Source organism: Aythya ferina, assembly GCF_964211825.1.
Source record: "Aythya ferina genome assembly, chromosome: 8".
NCBI lineage: Eukaryota > Metazoa > Chordata > Aves > Anseriformes > Anatidae > Aythya > Aythya ferina.
This window is the reverse complement of record NC_140304.1, coordinates 6,748,511-6,771,179: the sequence shown is the minus strand read 5'-3', so window position 1 is coordinate 6,771,179 and position 22,669 is coordinate 6,748,511. Positions and strand designations below refer to the sequence as shown.

General features: G+C 35.9%; 1 protein-coding gene across 8 annotated transcripts in view; it reads right to left on the bottom strand.

The window, feature by feature from the left end:
* NTNG1 (netrin G1) overlaps window positions 1-22,669 on the bottom strand; it is a 157,543-nt gene that overhangs the window by 31,034 nt on the left and 103,840 nt on the right. For 3 of the 8 annotated variants that reach the window (XM_084528101.1, XM_084528104.1, XM_084528102.1), the window contains exons 5-6: window positions 20,940-20,966; window positions 2,615-2,782 (exon numbers count right to left, since the gene is read on the bottom strand). In XM_084528101.1, coding sequence (XP_084384227.1) covers window positions 2,615-2,782; window positions 20,940-20,966 — 195 coding nt within the window. Of the gene's footprint in view, window positions 1-2,614; window positions 2,783-8,243; window positions 8,304-10,278; window positions 10,345-20,939; window positions 20,967-22,669 lie in introns of all 8 variants that reach the window. The other 5 variants (XM_084528103.1, XM_084528107.1, XM_084528105.1 and 2 more) reach the window with 3 other exon arrangements.

Below are 22,669 nucleotides of genomic sequence, written 5' to 3'. Positions count from 1 at the left end.
GTCCTCTGTATAGAGTGTTACACTGTGCTTCACTGTTAAAACAAACAAACAAACAAACAAAAAAAACCTCACCCCCTCCAAAAAAAACAACAAAATAAAAAAACCCCACAACCCTCTCAATATTTAAATTCTTTGTAACTTTGTCAGTTTTAAAGATCAAACATTTTCATTAGTTAAGATTCACGTTATCTATATACTTACCATATATATTTTTTAAGATTGTGTAAGTAGTTCTGCTAAATCAGAGACAAACCCTTGTTTGCTGCCATTAAACTAGCTTATCCAAACATTTCTGACTTTAAGTATGTGGCTGAAGAGGAAAGAATTAACCTGGAAAAGTAAGACTTTCATACGGGAATAAGATTTGCATGTGTCACTGGAAATCTGCTTATTAAAATGTTAATGCCAAAATTCCACTCATACTTAAAATCCAAAACACTGCTCTTAGAAAAAAAGAGTAATGAGCGTTTCCAATAGAGAAAGACTCCTTGTGCTTGACCCAGAAGGATGGTGAATCCATTTACTTTCTGAGATGCAAATACATCACACTTTGCAGGATTAAATCTGAGCAGCCCCAGTTCAGGAAAGCACTTTAAGCACAAACTATTATTATTTTTTTTTTTCCTCTGAGAAGTTCTTAGGTATCTGCTGCACTCCACTGGCTCTACACCAGAAGTATTACAAAAATTACTTCTGGTCTTCAGTCTTCAGTCTTAAGTTGGTGAATCAGCTGCAGTATCACAGATTTTGTATGAGGTATGATCACTGTGATCCTCAAAATCCAGTCCAAAGAGAATATTATTTAAATAAATTACCTTATATGTAGCAAAACAAGGTTGATCCTATAGTCAACTCACATAGTATGGTTCTCATGGGAGTCCATGAGAATTCTGCTCACACTGAGGTGGGAAAGCCTGCAAATGGACCACCACTTTGTGCTTTTTTTTTTTTTGAAGACTCTTGTTAAATGAAAGTTTATTTTATTTCTGTAGTGTCTGAGCAATTATGAAGTACACGGTTGTTTTACTAAGACATTCTAAATGTATCACTTGCATATTAATTAAAAATCTACTTATTTTTGACTCCTGGCTTATTAACTTCCTGGTCTTAATGACATGGCTACAGATGCTGTCTTAGCATTTCAGTGTACATGGGAAAACAATTTACTGCAGAAGCTGGTGAAAAATCCCAAATAGAGTAATTTAGTATCACACTCATTAGGCCTATTTAGACAGCTGAAATTATATAGCCCTGGCGGTCACACCATTGATGTCCTTCATCTACATCAAACAAATATGAGGGACAGTACTTCTTACTGAGAACATTGAATTGGGTTAACCTCCTCATAAGAAATCATGACTTGCCTACTAAAGTTCATATTAGCTCAGACTAATTAATGTCAAAGGAAATCATGCATTTTCTGAATGTGTTGCCAAGCAAAGTTAAAAGAAGGACGTGTAAAATGCAGTGCGTGGATGGATTTGGGTGTTTATCACAAAATAGAATGTAAATCTGACAAGCTGTAAACTGAAACAAATAATAGCAAACTAAATAATTTCTGGTTTGAATTTCAGGAATTAATTATTAAAAAAAATTAAAGTATAATCTATTCACCTATAGTCTGTTTTGGCATGAAAATCTTAGTTACTTTTTTCTTTCATTTTTCTTTTCCTTCTTGGAAAGAAAAAGCAATCACAATGGAAATCAAGGAAGTGTTCTGATGCTTATGTCTATGAGCAACGTTACAGAATGAAGTTGTTTGAATAGTGCCTTTTATGGCTACCTGTTAACTACTGGCCATTGTATGAAGCTACCTTTTATTCAGTATCCTCAGTCTGCACCCAGGGCCCTGTGCCTTTTGCTGTGTTCTGTCTGTGGTGATAAGATGCATCTTCTAGTGTGACGTTTTTTCAGTTTTTTGTGTTCTGATATTTTCTTGACTTCTGCATTTTGGATATTTATATCAGATGCTAGGTTTAAAGCACTGTTTTCATCTAGGAGTCCAACTTCTAAATTTACATAATGCCAAACAGCTTTTACAAATGCAACTCCTAATCACATAGGCAAAATTTCAGTTTCCTCTATAAGGAAGAGAGGAGTTAAGACTGCATTTTACAGCCCTGTGCCTGAGAGCAGAATTTGATGCTACATTTAGTTTTAGAATTGGAATGCGTTAAAAGGAGTTAATAAACACCAGTTCCCATGTTCTGTGCATACACCTGGCAACTTTGATAGGTCTACATGCCAGTATTCAATAGTGTACTAATAATTCCAAAAGTTAGACTGGGAACAGGGATTTAAGACTCAACCCTACCATGTTTACGTGTGTGCAACCCCGGTGTAGCTCCCTCCTGCAGGACAATTTCTCAGGGGCTTCCTGGGAGAGTCTTCCCTGGACTCTCAGCCAGGGGGATCTTCATTGTGTACAGATTCAAAATACTTCCTTGGGGCGACAGTGGCAAATATGGCAACGAGGTGGAAAGTCTACACAGATGTTCTTATCCATTGAAAAAGCTCATTCTGGCTCATCTGGCAAGTAAGCAGCAGTGGTCCCTAGCAGCTGCCGGTAGCTTAAAAGGCACAGAAAAAAAGCCGCAGTTACCCCGGGACTGACCTATGCATACATTTTCATCGTCCAGCTCTGCAGAAGCATTTCTGAAGTAGCCCAGCCTGCATAACTCACAGTGCTGACCTCTAGTGTTGTGCTTACAGCTCACGCAAATGACCGTATTGAGCAGCTCGATGTAACTGCACCGGTTGGAGTGCCCGAAGCATTCACAGTCTTTTAAGGAAGAACAGAAATGTATACAAAATGTATACAGCAGCAGAGTAATAGCACATTACATGCTTAGTAAAAATGAACTATGGAAAGAAATATGAATGAATGGCACATACATGTTAATCAATGTAACATGGACAACAGCAGATGTTTATCTGCAATGAAAGTGAGGGTTGTTTCAGGCAGGTTAGTGTGACCCGACCACCATGGCATGACGTCAAAGACTGACTGCTGTTGGCAGACCTGATGGAACTGAAGCATTTGCAGTTGTAAACCTTTCAGGGGTACTGGAGGCTCAGTTTCCGCTGACAGAAGTGCATGTCTTTTTTTTTTCTTTCTTTCTCATATTTGAGATGAATATAGATCAAGACACAGGAAAAACTTCCTCATATTAAAAATATTAAATGCAGTGGACAAAACTGTCAAACTTAAGCATGCTTAAATCCACAATGAATGAAAGATAAAATAAAAAAGCTTTGTTCTGACATAAGTAGTGAGTATTCAAAATTACTTCTGAACTTGGCTCAGGGTACTGTAACTGGTAGGCACCTTGGGAAAAGGACTATATTAATTCAAGACTAAACAAATCTCCAGTTTGACAATTTTGGCTAGCACCTCCTAGAACAATTAACAGAGAAGTGGAAGGAAGAAAGATTACTATTCAGGAGTTATTTTCAGTACATTTCTGAGGTAAGCATTAACCTATTTTTAAAATTTGAGATGAAAAACCATTGGGCCAGAATATATCTTGAAAACTCTGAAAATGTATACTGAATAGAAAACATGCTTATTGCAGCCACGTGGACTGCAGCTGACATGACAACCACTTCTTAAAAAAAAGCACCTTGTTAAACATAGAATCCTATTGCCTCTGAGTACTTAATGACAAGGAGTATGTGGTTTTATCCAGAAAAATGTAGAAATTAGGAAAGCATCAATATCACTATACAAGGCACAGCTATGCTTTGTGTAGAAACCTTGTGTAGGTCTGACTGCTCAGCTTTGAGGCTGAGCCCAGAATGAATGCAGGAAAGGTTATTAGGATGATCAAAGAAGTAGAGAGCCTATTTTAAAAATGTACTATGATAATTTGGCCTGTTTAGTCTAGGAAACTGAAGAAGGGATATCACTGGGCTATAAATACATCAAGGAAATAGCCTTGTGCCATCCTAAGTGAGTATCTGTGCTAATGGACAACACTGGCACAAGAACAAGTGGGTGTTAACTGGTCATAGAGAAATTTCAGCTGCAAATTAGTAGATGGTGTCTCACCGTTAGGGCACTGAGGTTCTCAAACACTTCCAATCTGTAGCAAAACCACTCATGCTTTAGAGTTGCAGTGTATTAACGTGGTGAAAGAGATTATGATATGTTTCCTGCTGTAATGGAATGCAGTGACTTGAGGGCTTTGAGGTCTTAAAGTTAACTTAGGCTATAATTAGATAAAGCTGTAGCAGAGGATGTAAAATGTTAATTTTGGAAATACATGGAAGGGACCATGTCCCTTGTTTATTTTCTAAAGTACACTGCTGATTGTGGTGGGGTACCCCGCGAGCCCACTGGTTGTTGATGTAGGGCGTCAGATACAAACTTTGTTCCTGTTTATATTTTTATTAAAAAAAAAAAAAGTCAGTACATATTCATGAGTATGTTAAGTAAAAATACATATCTACTTTTGCTGTTGTCTGATCTAGCAGACTATAAATAGATTGCATCTTTTCTTTTATCTACATTGCTTAACATAACATAAGTTTCAATCTTGAGAGCTGTTTTTTGGCTGCCAGGAAACATTAATTCAATTTACATATACATAGTTAACAGATACACACTCTCATTCTCTTTGATATTACATTGATAAAGTAATGTTCACAGTTCATGTCAGTCTAATAATTTTGATGCCTCTAACTGCTGGAGTACAGTAAAACATTTGGTTTTTCAGTCTTAATATGCTACCACTTGACATATTAGAGTAGGAAGGAAAAAAGTGTTAATGTTTCTCTTCCGCAACTGGTCAGTGAGATTGAGCATTTTAGCCAGCTGCCCAGCACCATTTCTCCACTAGCATATCCATCTTACCTGAGTAAAAACTGCACAGGGAAGGGGCAACTGACCTAAAAGTGCTAGCAAAAAGGATCACAGTGAAAATTGTTACAATGCTAAATTTTAATGTGTTTTATTTCTAAAATAAGAAAGATTGGTTGGAGATAGGCATTATGATCCGTCTGAAGCTCAGATTAAGCAGCAATACTGTCTTAGTCTCTGCTTTGAGAAAGAACCTGTCTTCTGCCCCCATTATACAACTTGTTTCGGCGAGAAGATACCGTGCTGTTATGTTCCTTAGACTCGTGGCTAAATGTAATCACACTGCAGGTGAATTTAGAGGAAAGAATTTACATTGGTTTGTGAAACAGTAATGGGCAGCAGAATAATAATACATTTTTATGTTATAAAAATATGCAGGCTGTAAATAAGTGACAGTAAATCAGACTATACTACCTCATCTTGTGTGTTTAAAATAGCATTCTGTGAATGAATGACTGCGCTACTTCCACTCTGAAACTGTGATATGACCTTTAGTAATACTACTACAACACATAATTGGCTATTACAAAAGCACAAGAAACAAAACTGCACATAAAATTATTCACTGCTTTAACAGGGCTTGCTACAAGTTACGAACTTGACTAAAGAAGCATTAATAATTATGAAAGGCTCAGTTTGACGTACACATACACTCTTCAATATATTCAGAGGGACTACAAAAGTTCATATGTGTTTTATCAATATTAAGGGTAATTAATGAGACCAATTATTGACCTCATTGCAGTCTCCAACTTCCTCAGCAGTGGGCGGCAGGGAAATGCTGATTTCTTTGCTGGTGACCAGTGATAGAATGGAGGGAATGGTAAAAGCTGCATCAGGGGAAGTTCAGACTGAATATTAGGAAAAAAGGGTTTTCACTGAGAGGGTGGTCAGCCCCTGGAACAAGCTCTCCTGGTAAGTGGTTATGGCCCCAAGCCTGTTGGTGTTAAAGATGCTTTTTGAAAATGCTCTTAGTTATGATTTAACTGTTAGGTTGCTCTGTGTTGAGTCAGGAGTTGGACATGATGATCCTTGCGGGTCTTTTCCAATTCAAGTAATTCTGTGAGTTGAGTGGATACTCTGTTTTGTGACAGTTGTGCGGAAAAGCTCTATGAATCTTCATTTTTATGGCACGGTAAATGCCATATGGTATACTAAAAAAATCTGGGTTAACTGAAATGATCTAACATCTGATCAAATATTAGTAATGGCAGAGAGGAAAAAAATAAAAAGCCAGGACAAGTTAACTAAAGTCCCTTTATTATTATAACCATTTTTTTCTGATTTTTGATTGTTTCAATTTTGCTAATGCAATCATACGAACTTATTCTTTTATTGCTGTTGGCCTGATCAGTGATCATTTATACATTCCTGGGTTTATTAAAAATAAATAATAGTAATAACAAGCTATATAAAGGGTCTGCATGTGACTGAAAGGGAAGGGATCTCTCCATGAGTTTCATGAGGTACTTCCCTGAATTACTCATACAAAACGTACAATTGCATTCAGCATCATGGCAGCTGGGAGTCTGATAGCTGTCAGTGCTGTATGGCCTTCTAGCTTATCATGTGATTCACCTAAACCAGCACAAAAACCAGAAAGTAGCCAGCATATTAGAAATGTCAAAAGCACAATTTTAAGGTTTTTAGCAAGTGTCTGGCTAGCAGCCCCACGACTTTCATGCACTGGTCAAGCCACATAGTCACTGAAAGAGATAAGGGGGAAAGTACCAAAATCAGGCTGCAATGTTTACCAATGTTGAAATGATACGAGCTTACTGTGCTAGAAAATGCTGCATTCAGTTCTGAGCACCATATGTAAGAAAAGACATACAAGCTTAGAGATAGTATAAGGCTGAATAACAACAAGGAGTAAATGGTTTGGAAAATAAAACCTTGGAGAGGTAAAGCTAGCTAGGTGTGTTCAATGTGAAGGAAAAAGGAAGATGGGAGATGAGATAGCCATGTTAGATTTGATAATTATCTTTGGATGATTCAGAATTGTCAAATTCCTTGCTATCTCACAAAAGAATTGACTGTATGAACCTTTAAAGATGATTCCCAATGGAATGATTCTACTGTGACAACCCCGCTCCTGTTGTATAAAACATAATAAAATTACCTATTGAAGGAAGCTCATGAAAAGGTTGATCGTTTAATTGTTTTGTTTCTATAAACTGAATAGTCATTTTTCTTCACTGTTATAATGCTATGGTTTTACATCTTTGAGATGTAAAATATTGTTGTGCTATCAGGACTAGGTTCAGCTCAAGGTTCAGCTGGGACTGGTAAAACATGAAATGTCATCACATGAAACAACGGTAAACACACATGGAAGGGAATCATAATTTTAAAACTAAGACTGGTAATGCATGAGACAGCTATCAGTGTCATTTTCTAATCAAAAGAACAAAAAGTATTTCAAGAAAAGTGCTTTCAGAAATCATTTAAATATTTTTTCTTCTTCATTTTCCCGTAACCGACTTCATCCTTTGTATGCTATGAAATACAAAGGAGATTTCCTTGTAACCTTAGAAATTACCTGATTTGTAACAGTTATGATCTCATCAAATGGATCAAACCTAAGTTCAAACACTTGTTGATTTCTCAAATCCTTACTTGTGTGCATTTCATGAATAATGAGATATTCACAGCAGCTACAGAACGACAAAGCATCTTTATATGTACTCTTTACAGATAAATTGATGAAGAAAACCAATGAGAAGATCTCAGAGTTGACTATGGATGATAGAGATGCAAACAAAACAGGTTGCCTGGACGTCACTGAGAGAATATTGGCATCTTTCATTATGTCCGTATAATTCCGTTATTTTGATAAAACACTTAAATATCATTTCAAAATGTAATGCCTACACTCTCAATTTGTGCACTGTTACAATAAAATGAAGATGTAAGGCACACTTACAATGCATTAGAAGACATAAGTATGTACTACACTCCATGGCATTTACAGATGCGTCTTGATGATATGGACAATTGACATTTTATGTATTGTATGACCTCAACTAATCTATTTGTTTCCTAATTTGTTTCCTTTTCACAATTTATGCGGATTGGTGAGGAAAAGAATCTCTACCAACAATTTGCTCTCTAGGCAATAATCTGAATGGTAATATTCTTATATTTAATCCTTTAAAAACAAATGACATGTCACTTTATATGCCACAGTACCATGGAAGCATATTTATTTTTTCTCTGGATAGCTTATGTTTATGTGACTTAATGTTTCTGTTGTCATCAACGAAGATGCCTCACCAGTAAGCTGATGGGTACACTTCACAGATATTCCAGATTCATACAGTGCAATGTTTTCACAACACATAGCACTATGAAATCACTGTATGAATCCAAGAATTCCTACCTCTCTTGTGGTTTGCAACTTGAACAGAAGAAACAGTTGTCATAGTTAATTTGGGAGCAACTGTATAGGTAATAAAACGAACAATAAATTAGAAAAGATTTTCTATAGGAACAAATCAAAAGATTAAAATATACTTTAATTTTTTTTAGATTAACTTTTACAGTGTTAAATTTAACATTAAGAATGGTTACTGTTTTGTTAGGAAAGGGTGAAACTTGGTCAAAATGAATTATAAGTACCAACTATTGAATCATTTGAGCTTTTGATCCAAGATAAGGGGAAAGTTATTCACATCTGCACACTTTGGCAATTTTGTGTTAGTGGTTATGTGATAATTTCTCTCAATCCATGACCAACGACTGTATGGTAACCACTGTGGGCTGCGAATGGTTTTATTAAATTTATTCTGGCCTAATAACATAAACAAAGAACACACAATAAAATAAAATAAACTGTAGGCAGATTTTTGTAATTATTCTCATTATACGCTATACTTGACTGAAGTATTAATTTAAAATAATTGTGAAACACTGTAACGATATGCTGCAAACACATAACTGGAGTATAAATACTTTTTATTTTTTGTGTTTTGTGCTCCATAACAAAATGTCAAAATTATATTTACTAAAGCTGGCTCTTATTTACTAGGGAAGAAACAATGAGTTATTTTGTTCTGTTCAAGACGTATTGTGCAATGAAGTTAAGTCTGAGAACACAAGCAGTACAATTGATTAAGCTATAAAATCCATTAGAAATGCTGAGTTATTTCATCAGGAATATTTAGATCTAAAATTCCTGTGAATAATGTAGACTAATCTTTGCAGAGAGCAGAGAAGCAGAGATGTACTCTGTATTTGTTTGTTTGTTTAATTAAGGAACACGGACAAAATTCTGAAAAAGAAAATAAAAAATGGCCAAGTGAAATTATTAGAATGCTAAGTGTCACTTCATCATGTCTATTTAATTCAAAACACGTGAATAATGCAAACTGAAATATATTGCTAATCTTTATGGAGAGTACAGGTCAATTGGGATTTTCTATTTTTTTGTGGGAAGCACATATAGTACATTAGGTTTTATACCTCTTTATGTCTCAGTTTGGTCACTGTGATCAACAGATATAAAACTACAGCGCTTCTAAAGTAACTTCCCCAATAATCCCTAATACGTTTTGTTCAGATTAGTAGCTATTTTCTACATTGCCTTTTCATTCTTCATCTGCATGTGTTATAGGCAAGAAAAGACACTCTGAACTGTCGGAGCAAGCCACAGGCCAAATTTTTACAGGGATTTCTTGGGAGTGAATGGTTACTGGGACAGTAAATAAGAAGAACAAAAGGACATTGTTTTTTACATTGAACAATAATTATGATTTAATTTAATAATTATAGTATATAGCTGAATACAACTTCAAATAACAAATAATCTTACTTTTATTTTATTACTAATCTTTAAAAGTTGTTCTGTCACTTTCAATGCTAATCATTGTGCCAAAGTCTGCAAATAATATTTTGTGTGGCACTTGAATTGTGGAGAACTGAGAGTCTATTCTGCAGAGAATGTGCTTGTATTGTGAATTTCACACAAGCTAGGAATTCCCAGCTCACTTGGGGAAAAAAAACAAACAGACGTGGAAATAAGACGTTAACGCATGGGTTTGATGTAGACAATGACAATCTTTCGCACTCAAAAATCTAAAAACTTAGTCATAATATAGACTATAGTTTATACAAGTCCAACATTATCCTGGGACTTCTGTTCAACCTAATGTATATTGGTACTTATAAACCTGTGTTTCTACTTTTCCAGACTTTATGCAGTGATGTTGTGTGTGATCTTATTGTTGGAAAATGCTCTTTTCAGGTAAGGCTTGCTTTATGGTTAAATTCTGTAGATATTTTCTCACAGAATAGCATTACTCAGCACTGAAAGAAAAATGAGTTGGATTATCATTGTTACTACTTTTTTGCCATGTGGGACTCTTAGGAAGCAATTTCAGTAATTTTAGACCACTAGGAATTTTACAGCATCCTACCTTGATTTGGTTTAGAAACCTCAAGGGAAGAAATATTCGGCCATATCCTATCAAACTTTGGAGGATCTGCATGCATCAGGAAAAATCAGGTTTTGTTATTTACATCTGTGATATTGTTCTAAACAGGCAAGCATATGGACAAAGACATAGACTACAAACATCCATTTCTGTACTAGTCTAAGTTGCACTTGAACAGTACATGACTCCACATTAAACAAGAAAACAAGCAATTGATGATTCCCAAAACACCAAATGGACATAAAATACTGTGCATAACAATTTATCTTCCATGGTTTAAAATAATGTTCTTGATAAGAGGATATCCAAGACCGATATATTTGGTTCTAACACCAGGAACAAAATAGAAATGTGTTCTGTTAATCTGCTCTGTAGAGATAAAATGACATATCAGACAAATACGAATTTCTTACCAAAGACACATATCTTACCGTAGCATCCTGATTTAAGGCCTTATTGAGTGAATTATACTTCTGCTATTGAAATATATTTACCAGTAGAATGAACCTTTTCTTTGCTCTCACATTTTTGTGTGTTGTGTCTGTTTCCTATCACCTCTACTAACCTATTTCCCAGATTATTATTATTTTTTGGGGGGTAAAAACAAAAAGTATAAATTTCTTAAGGGCCCTAAATGTTACCTCCATATAGTGGCATTTTGCCTCTGAACAAAAGTATTAGTTATGTCTTTTCAGAGTTTCATTTCCTTTAGTTCAATGTGTTTTGGGGCTGGGGTAGGGCAGAGTTCTAACCCTTAACAGGAATGGTGCTGGTACTGGATCAAGTAAAGGGTGTGAGCTGGGTGGTTGAAAGCCTCTTTGATTCTGATGTGGGACATGATATTTATGTTCTACTTCTTTTTCCGTTCTCTGTCTTCATTAGCAGCTCCCATCTGCCTAGCTTTGGATATCAGATTTGGACATTTTTATCTTCTGTGAGTACTGCAGCTGTTACTTCCTTTCTGAGCTGAATAGAAAACTTCTTAATGGTCACATCAGCCTACATAGCAGTGATAAAAATGGGGAGATGGCTGTTTTATTTCTACATACAAGGAATTCACTTGAATAGTGAATGGATTGCAGTCGTTACATCTTTTTGGCATCAAGGGTCTATGCTTGTAGATCTTTTTTGAAGCATGTGTTTTTCACTGGTATGTCATTCTTAGTGGAAGACCTTCAGGGAATCTAAGAGAAAAAGACTGATGCTTCAACATCTGATGTGGAAGGAGGGCTATATTTGTTTTCTGTTGTATCCTCTGACCCATTTGTTAAAGGTGAAGTGAATTTGGCTGGATGTGGATGAATGTCCCAAAACTCCTCCAGGAGAGAACAATTCAAGGAAAGGATAATGGCCTGTACTGTGCCATTTACTGTTAGGTAGTCTTCTGCAATTGAATCAAAGTGTTGACCTAATTATTTGTCTGCATCATCTATATGATCTATATATAGATCTGTACTCAGCTCTGTACTCAGCTCTGGTGAGGCCGCACCTCGAGTACTGTGTTCAGTTTTGGGCCCCTCGCTACAAGAAGGACATGGAGGTGCTTGAGCGGGTGCAGAGAAGGGCGACGAAGCTGGTGAGGGGCCTGGAGAACAAGTCCTACGAGGAGCGGCTGAGGGAGCTGGGCTTGTTCAGCCTGGAGAAGAGGAGGCTCAGGGGCGACCTTATCGCTCTTTATAGGTACCTCAAGGGAGGCTGTAGCGAGGTGGGGGTTGGCCTGTTCTCCCACGTGCCTGGTGACAGGACGAGGGGGAATGGGCTTAAGTTGAGCCAGGGGAGTTTTAGGTTAGATGTTAGGAAGAACTTCTTCACTGAAAGGGTTGTGAGGCACTGGAACAGGCTGCCCAGGGAAGTGGTGGAGTCACCATCCCTGGAGGTCTTTAAAAGACGTTTAGATGTAGAGCTTAGGGAAATGGTTTAGTGGGGACTGTTAGCGTTAGGTCAGAGGTTGGACTCGATGACCTTGAGGTCTCTTCCAACCTAGAAAATTCTGTGATTCTGTGATATATAAATCTACATCATAGTCTTACGTTTTTGTGCTTTTCACTTATCAGTCAAGAAAACAGAAGAAAGGAAAACCAAGTCGGTTTAGTAGATTCTCGAACAGTCTATGTCTTGATTAAAAATAAACTTCCTCTACTAATCAGATCCACCAATTCACACACATAGGAAGTGCAAACAGAGTAGTCAGTGCATGAAAAAAGCTATCTAAAAGCCATGCTTACTGAGGTGGCATAACCCTGGCACACTAAAATGATTCTGATTCCACATACCTTCCTCCTCCTCCTGAAATACTGGCTGACTAGTTACAGTAAAGAAGTTTGAAATGCTGACAAATTGCTTGCACAGTTAATTCACCGTTAAAGTTTTGGTAAAATTTTAGGAACACTTAGGCTTGACCAAAGTGTTTGAATAGACTGGATGTTAAGGAATATGCATGAAAATTGGGAGTTGAAAAGGAAAATGAATCTTTGATTACATTTTCTTTCTGTCTCCTGAGCCTTTTTCTCTTTTAACCATCATCCAACATCACAGTTGTTGCAGAAAACCCATCACATTTCAGACAGGAACTTATAATACCCTACTTCGGTTGCTGAACGTTGAATGGCATCCCTACTTCAAAAATTCACATGCAAAATGGCCTAGATAGTAACAGATATAAAAGTAATAGCATCAAAGCTTTGTAATGCCTTAGGACTAACCCTCTGGTATATCTGTCACTTAGTAAACTGCAGGTCCTATATATGATATCAGATAAGCTTTTATTCTGATAATGATTTCCCCAAGGAATCTCGTCTTGTCCAAATAATATCATTACTTGTGTGACAGAGAATCAGGGTTACATATTTCTAAGTAATCCCATAAATGCTATAGATCTGTGCTCATTTTAGCAAACAATGGAGATTGTGATTTGCTACAAAATAATTAAAACTTCCCTGATCCTTTAAATTAGATTATATTCAGCTGAGTTTCTTAATGGGCATCCAAAATAATTAAGAGCATATTTACTTTTCCTGAAGATGAAAAATTAAGATTTTTTACAAGTGATTATTACTAGTTATTAGTGATAATTATAACCATCTTAGAAGGGACTTGTGGAGGTCATTTGTTCCATTCTGTGCTCACTGCAGGGCCAACTTCAAAGTCAGATGATAGTGCTCAGGGTCATATCCAGTTGAAACCAGATGCTTTCTTCAGTGGCTCTGGGCTGCTTGTTAATGCTCCAGGAGGCTTAATGCTTCTGTTATGCACTCTATTACTCACTTTATTTTTTTAATCTTTGGTAAAGATAATTTTTTCCCATGTCCTTACTCATGAAATGTATTATCACTGAGATTGTTTCCTGATAAAAGTCAGTTGTCTTCTCCATTGGAAAAAAAAATCAAAGATATGATTTTAAATGCTTTATCTAAAAATGTATGTGAAACTTCCAAGTCAAAGAAGGTTGACGATCATTCCCACAAGTACATTGGAGCAGATGAGTCATTCTTTGAACAGACATCAGTACGATTCATTCAGCAGCTAGTTATTCTTTTATAGCAATTTGTGAAAATATTTCTAGTCCTCAGTGATCACCACAAAACATCCTATTTATAGAGAAGCTGACTAGATAAACTAAGCTCTTCCAGAACAGTTTTGTGTTTGCATGCTCTGTTCTGTTACTCAAGTACTTATTTTCCAGAATAATTAATTTTGGCATACGTATTCTAGAACATGCACTGGATAAATCTAGGATATTACTCTATTGCAATATGTTACAAGATAATCATTCTGGGCAAACAGGGCTACAGATATGTGAAAAAGAGCTTCTAAAAATCCATTTTAGTGTATTATTTAAATATACTGTATGCACATATAAGAGTAAAGGTATGTGAGATATGAGTGATATGTGAGTGAGCAGAAAATCAGCCATTTCATTTTAAATTTGCATTGGAAAATTCTGTGGTTTTAGGTCCTATTGTTTGAAAGACAATTATATGCAGAAAGTAACTCTTGGAAAATCTTGTTTTCATGAAGTAAGGAAAAGCTGGTTGTCTATTTACTAGGTGTATGATCATTTCCTGCCTCCCAAACTCAAATGCCTGTTTTGGATACATAGTATTAGAATTACCTGTGATATTAAATAAAGGAAATATGTTTCAAATATTCCCTGGAAATGCAATCTGCACCACATGCCACATCATGGTTTTGAATTGGGGAAATAACAGAAATGAAACAGGTCATTTCAGCCTTATTTCAGCCTTATTCCAGCCAGACGGCTGCACATGAAAAAACTTGTCATGATGTTGGCAGAAATTAATCAGTATTTTGCTTGCTTCTCACTTCAACCAAGTCCTGAGCTGAAACTAAAATTAAAATGTATTTTAAGCCCTCCAACTGAGAGGGGCTTATCCTTCCTAGGGGATGGAGAAAAGAGGGCAGGTGATGCAGCATGTGAAGATGACCCTGCTACCTGGGCAACTGCTCTGCAGCAGACTAGGGTGTTTTCACCTCCTATACTGTTCAAGCTGACCTGTCCACAAGCAATGCATTTGCTGAAAATTACTGTTATTAAATCAGTAAGTCTTAAGTAACACTCACTCAAATGGTGGACAGGGAGCACTTGTGTTGACTTGTGTTCACTACTGTCATTACTTATTTACGTTACCATTGGGAACCTTAGTGAGAGAAACTGTTTAAGTGTTTATTAATGGTTGTGAAACTTTTACTTAAAACGTAAAAAGGAATAAAAACTTGTCAATGTAAGTTTAGTCATTCTAGTAGAAGTCCAAGTCATTGAAAACTGACCTTGCCACTGCCTGTTTTAAACAATAAGTAACAAAGTAAAGATTGTTTCTTCCACAGTATACATTTCTGTTGAGCACAGTGGAATTAGATGTATGACAGCAGTTTTTGGTTTCATATTAAACAAAATAAACAAACAAACAATAAAAATAACAAAATAAAAGCTCATTCAAATCTGTGGCAGTGGCAATTTAGTAACTGCTGGAATAATTTAATGTGTTTAGACAGATGGCATGCCATCGCTTCTTGCAGAGATCACACGATCATTATTACGGAATTTCTAGGTCTGTTTGAAGTCATGATAACATACCTCATGAGAATTTGCCTTTCAGCGCTTCTGTAATACTGGAAATCTATCTCCTCAAAAGGGAAGAAATGCTGATACTATTTTTTTTAAATCACCCAATATTAAATTAAAAAAAAAAAAAATACTGGGCCAATGTTAGGCACTCTTTTTTGGAGCAATGTAGGAAGTTTCATACCTGTTCCTTTGAAGAAAGGAGAATTCTGCATAAATGTGAAGATGTGGTTGTTTTATGGCAGCTCCTCAGCCATAACATCTTTTATAACTGTTGGAAGAATTTAAATGCAATTAGTCCTTTACGTGTCCAGTTGTTGTCTTAGACTAAAAGAAAGCGAACTTTTTTGAGTCTTTAAAAATCCAGTGATTCAGTTCTGGAAATTCTTAGAGCTGCTATCAGAAAAAAAAAATCCACTGCTTTTTAACAAAAGCATTGGCTAGTTCTCACACTAATGAGGTGTGAAGGAGTATTCTTCAATTGTAAGTATTTCCAGTGAAGTATCACAAATGCACAATGAATTCAGTATTTTTAAATGCAGTATTTTATGTAATTTCTCATGAAAAAAGGACTAATTCTGTTGATAGTTTGTGGGAGTGGTTCTTTTTTATTTTGAATGGTTCTGCTTTTTTCCTACAAAGGTGCTGGAATTCACTGTTGGACTGGGACTATTGTACTGTAATTCACAACTGATGAAGAACAGTAAATCAAGACCTGTTTTAAAAATCAGAATGCTGATTTCAAGACTCATTCTGCCCCTATACTCTACAAAATAAACTGATTACATGTCTAAGGGAGAAAAAGAAAGAGAAGAAAAGATACAGAGGTGCATTTTTTCCACAGTAATTTCTTCCTAAGCTTTAATGATACTGTATTTTTAAATATCTTTATGGATCTAAGTTTTCTGAGTAACTGCAGCAAAACTTGCATATTGAAAGTGCAATATTTCTTCCTCAGGTACTACTGTTCTTGTTGAAATGTTGCTACCTCTAGCGTCTCCATAGAGCCCTATCACTTGATTGTTCATTAACAGCTAAAACAATATAGCAGGAAAATGAATAATCTCCTGCATATTACAGCAAATCATAAAAGCCCTGAAAAGATAATTTGATACGCTGACTTTTAACTAACTCAGAACAATGAATGTAAATCAGGATGAAGAATGAGAAACAATACTGAACTGCCTCTGAACTGGCCATGTCTACTAAACTGGAGAGAATGGCTCTTCTTATCTGTTAAAATTGGTGGATCTGGCAAAACAAAACAAACTAAAACAAAGGCTCCCCCAGATCCCAACTCAGCAATTCATTGGTGCTTCCCCAAAGAGTGTTTGTAGTTTCTGACATGCCACTAGAAATCACTCCACAAAGAGTGGGTTTCTGTTCAGTGCTGGGGTCAGCAAAGGCATTCTGCTTAGAGAACTTCAAGGCTAAAATCCTACTTATACAGAAGGAAAAATAGCTTTGTTATGAATCCTATCAGGTAAATAAGCTACTCGCTTTTTTTTTTTTTTTTTTTTTTTTTTTTTAACTACTTGGAATGTTAAATTCTCTTTCAGATCCGGTGTTCAAATTAATGCATTATACCACACAGGATGTCCGTATCTTTTTGCCAGCCTCTTTTCTATTTATGTATCACAGAAACTTAATTGTTGAAGTGGAAAATTCTGGGCTCTTGGAGGTACTGAAGTAAAGGAGGGAAAAACAGATAGTGATATTGTCTTGATATAATCTGTTACTCAGATAAGGTGATTGCCTTAGGCTGATCAGTGTCTGATCAACACTGATATTTATTTGAAAGTTGGATTTGCATAAAATTGAATTGAAATAAGAACATTTTGCTAGTATGTCCAAAATAATACACACACTGTCTGAAGACAATATTTACATGTTCTGAAGGAGATAAACATCTTAATGGGTCTCTTAACTGTAGAGTTATCTCTGTAGAACTTGACCTCAAGTAACAGAGAAATAACTACAGCCTAGTTATGTTCATATCCTACTGACATATACGTATGTTAGTGTGCTACGTATATACTCTAGTCCAGAGTTTGGCACTGTAATGGTTTTGATCTCGTGACTGTAAATTTAATGAGACAACTTCTCAGTTGGTGCCAGGGTGCGAAATCAGGTCCACAGTACTCCCAGTATGGTTAAAAAAAATGCAGACAAAAAAACCCTCTAGTATTTGCTCTCAAAACCTTTTACTATTTATATTTACCACTTTAAAACTTCATAACAAAGATGTAAAACAAATAAAACTACATTCATATTAATGCTATTTTAAATGCAAAAACATATCTATCAGATCTTTCAAGGTTAAGAAACCAGGAAAATAAGAGTGCCCATTCAATCTCTATTTTACTTTTGTGTCTCACGTTCATTATCATTCAAAAAAAAAAAGTTAAAAAAAAGTTCTCTTAATTTGAAATTGGCTATAAAGAAGAACAGAAATATAGTGAACAAAGCTGAGAATACCATTTGATTGTCTTGATTGCACCTTGCACTTGGGTGCATGGTTTGTCTCTAAATTCTGACTCATCTGCCACCAGCAGGCTTTAAGGTGATAATCACCCACACAGAGCTATTTGCACATCATGTCTATCTTATCCTGTATCTAATTATACCCTTTATAACAAACTGTTTAGCATAATTAGTGGAGTTATGCTTTACAGGAATAAAGATAGAAGCTATAGGTTAGAAGATTCAAGTTTTTGAAGGCATACATGTACAAATTAGTTACTTTGGTATGTGGTCACAATAACGAATACTTTGATGTGTTGGTCTATGTGAAATTATACAATGATTACTTTAGCAAGTAAAACAATGCAGTTCTCAGAATATTAAAATACTGTATATAAGCACTGTTGATCATAAAAGCTTAAATTATGAAATGGTTTTGGGACTCATTAATTGCTAACACTCTCACCAGTATTTTTTCAAACATGGCTGAAAAATGCTGAAAGGGCCAGCACTAGAATCAAGAATGCTGGAAATGACAGGAGAACCTATTACTCAATTGATAGACAACAGCAGGTACAAATGACCTTAATGGGAAAGCTCGGATTTATTTTTTTCTAGATGATCAGAAAGGATGTTTACTTAATGACCACTCTTTCTTTGTGCTCAAACTTTAAAAATGAGCTGCTTTAATACAAGATCCTGTGTATTCAGAATGATTTTTTGATCCAGAATGATATGCATATATGCACGCAGTTAAATATATTTTATTTCTCTTGGGCATGCTTTCATTGCAGTCTTAAGAGTGTCTAATGAATATAGGTTGCAGTGGCATGTTATTTGTATGCTGGTAGTTTAGTGTTTTTTCCTTCCCTCCTTCCTGTCCCTGTCTTACATATGAGGAAAAGCTTGAAGCACACAAAAGCCAATACCCCCACAGTACTGTTTGCAGTCAGGCAAAATAAAACCTTAACTCTATCTTCTGAGAATAATTTCCTGTCCTCAGGTGGGGAGGAGCACTGCTGATATGAACATAAATATTGTATTAATATAGACAAAAGAAAAAATAATGCAGAATCCATTAAAGCAGCCACAACTAATTAATCTTGTTTGGTTTTATGTATTAATGGTACTTTTGTTAAATTCTTTTAGAGACCAGGATAAATTCATGGCTTCTATCCTTGTTTAACTGATAATTCTGCTATTTCTATCCTATAGGAAAGATGTTCAAAGCATTGTGCGAGAAGAGCTATTTTTCCCCTGAGCTATTTAAGAAATAAAGCATGGAAAAAAAACAAGCAGATTATCAGTATTTACTTGTGCTCATGAAGAGATGCTCATGCTTCATCCTTTCCAGGTAGGCAAATAAATTTGTTGAATTCTACCACATATTACTCCAAGATGTTTACAGAGTATTTAAGTTAAAGCATAGACTTGAAGTAATTCTTGTATTTCCTATGGCATATTAAACAGGATTTTCTCCATTATTAATAGATAAACGGTACTAATCACCCCAGTGTAAAACACAAAGAGGTCAACATTGCATCCTTTCAGGTCACCATTGTTTAAAAGGCATTTGAGTTTCCCTATTAAGTTTTCAAAGGCCAACATCTGCTGATGCTCAGAAATGGTAGATGTGGTGACAAAGGCTGTATGGAGCGTGGAGTGAAAACAACCATATAGTCCATGCAACAAGATACTGAGAAACTATAGCACAACCATACTTCAAAGACCTATTTTCCCATTCATCCCATTTCTGTTATTCGTAGCAGGATATTCCTGATAACACTGACATAAGCTTTTCTCTAATTTAGTTCATTGTTTTTAGTTGTAAAATATGTACATAAACTCAAGGTTTTGCAAATAGCCTATCTTTATGCATTTGCATTCATGTTAATGGCAAAGGAGATACTGAAGCAGGAAGATTATTAAAATTGAAGGCTTTCATTTGCAGATTCTTGTCATTGATGCTGTTTTGCTATTTAAAGCTACAAAACATATGTCATGGCATTCAGCTGTTAGAACTGTTCTTATTTATAAGCAGGATAGTTTTGACGACCTTTAACTTGCTGTCTAGAGTTTAACAAATCAGTGCTGTTCATGAGCTTCAGTAAACTGAGTTGATTTACAAATTGACAGACCTGACCGTGCATCATAAGAAGCAAGGCACTTTTACCCAAATTAGTGGAAGCTTTTCAGCTGGATATCAGGTATGGCAAATTGTATTTTACTATTGTGGTATTTTATCATTGGGATAGTCCTGCATCACACACAAGTTCTGTCTAAAGTCTCTGCAAAGCTGAGGGGAATATTTTGTCAGCCTCATCAGGATACCATTTTTACCTCCGTGCTTTATTTGTAAGCAGCTAACGTGCTATGTGCACTTCTCTGCTGTGGAACTCAGCTGAGTTACTGTGCTCTTCCTTTGTGTTCTTGCATAATGAATAATCTATTTCATTGATATACCAGTTCTTTACAGCATTATGGTTTTGTCATAGTTGAAGTGCAAATTTTGTTGCTTTAAAAGCATACAGAAAAACAGTGTTATTGCAAGTGTTTTTCCTGCACTTCTATTTGCTCTGTGCAGGAAAGCTCAGTTCAAAGGGCACTGGAGGTAATGCAAAGATTCCAACAGGTACGCTACAATTGCTAAGCTACTGCATAAAAATTAGAAGTGTTTTTATAAATTCTTCTATTTGCTCTTTGAATTTAAGCATACATATACACATGACAATTAATGATCCTATACTTCTCTGTTATTAGCAAGCACTTTTTTTTTTTTTACTGCAAAATATATTCAACAAATGTTTTCTGTAGAATAGAGTCTTAATTCTCTGTATAGCACTCAGCTTTATAGCACTCAACTTTCATCTGCTGATCAGAACAGATCAGAAAATCTGTGCCTGAAAGCATATGTGCTGTCAGGAGTGAGATTCTCTCTGACCACATAATATGGTTATGTGTTAATGTAAACCAATACATAGCCCCTTCACCGTGGAGCATGTTTCAGAGAAACATTATCTACAACAGAAATGGATGTTGGGAAATAAGATCCAAGAAGCTGAATGACAATGCAAAACAATACTGTTTTATTACTTACTACCAATACTGGAAATACTGGGTATACCTGTAAAGAAAAAAAAATAATGAAAAGGTGTTGTTAGCTGCTTGCTGTAGTCAGCAATACTATTGCACCTAAAATTCTGAAAGCAAATTTCTCCTAATTTTCAGAATATTGTATCAATGGATAGTTAAAACCAAGCATACCAATATGCATCCAGCCCTTTCAAAATGCAGAGTCTTTAGATTTTTCAGTATGAGAGTGCAGGGACCACTAAAATGTCTTGACAGATGGGTATTTCTGGGACCTATACCAGCTCTCTGAACTTCATGAATTTGTTCAGAACAGTTTTGTATTTGAACTAACCAGCCATTAGGTTTAATGCTTTAGATAAAAATATCAGTCATGCATGTATTATGCAGATCTAGGAAAATAATTTAACCAAGGGATAAATGCATTGCTAACTGCTTTGGCCAGCTGCTTAAATCAGTTGATACCTTCTGTTGCATTAACTGTATATAGCTATTTTTTTCATCTTTTACCTGATGGTTACTTAAATTAAGTTATGGAAAAGAAATGTAATTGAGCAAAACAATCTAATGCATTAAGTTGGTCCTATTGACTAAGCCTATCATTGATTTTCTTCCCCCTGCTTTCATTTCAATTCCTAAGCTGAATTAATGCAAGGAAACCATTCCACAGGCAGGGTGAGATTTACCAGAAGAGGTGGGACTGCTGAGGAGTAAAACTCCTCTGCTAAATTAGCAATATGGGATCTCATGTTGCTTGATGTAGTCCAGACGTGTAGCTTGAGGTCATATCTGCCCTGAAAGGTGTCTAGCTTCATGTCCAAAAATGTGGACATGGAATATTTTCTGAAATGCTATTTTCTTTAGATTAAATGATATTGCTACTGGTGTTATTCCTAGTTTCCAGGGTTAAATTGCAGATCAGTATTTAAGCCCTGGATGTTTACATCCTCTCAGTTAAATACAGTTTTCCTTTGGTAAGTTTCACTGACTTTAATGATATGCATTTTACTGCAGAAATCTGTGTGTTTCTCCATTAAACATCTGCTATACTTCTTTCAAAATCTATCCTGAAGTTCTGTCTCAGAGATGGTATGGACCTTGTTCTGCAGTTAGGCATGCTGGAGCAAAGCCATGTCTTACGGATAAATGATACTCAGTGTAAGCAAGGAGCTGGAGTCAAGCTGGGATCATTTTGAAACTGTGGCATGGCAAGGACAATGCTCAAGCAATTGCATATGCAGAATGGTGGACATAAATAGATCTCTGGTGTTTCACAACATCGGTCCCAGGGCATGCGTTGGATTGGCAGCGCCTTGGTTTTACACCCAGGTGCTGCACTGAGGGTAGCACCTAGTGCTGGCTGACTGAGCCCCACATTCAGAGGCTGTTTCTAAACTTTGTCTATTTCTGCTGAGATTAACTTGTATTTTGCAGAATTTTAGAATCATGCAGTAAGTATTAGAAGCTAAATAAGGATGCCATCATAATAGAACAACATGGGTTTTGTTCTAAATGCAACAAAAAGTGCTTATTTCATTATTGTCATTTTCAGTTAGATTAACGTAAGAGAACTTCTGTCTCTTTGCCCTAATTGTCAGAAAGACAATCAATTTTCAAACATTTTTCTCCAAAGTTTCAACAGCAACTTGTTTCATTTTTTTTTACAAGTCATTATAGCTGTTTTAAATTAGCAGGATTCGTTTTCCTTTATACACTGATGGAAACTGCAAAAATATT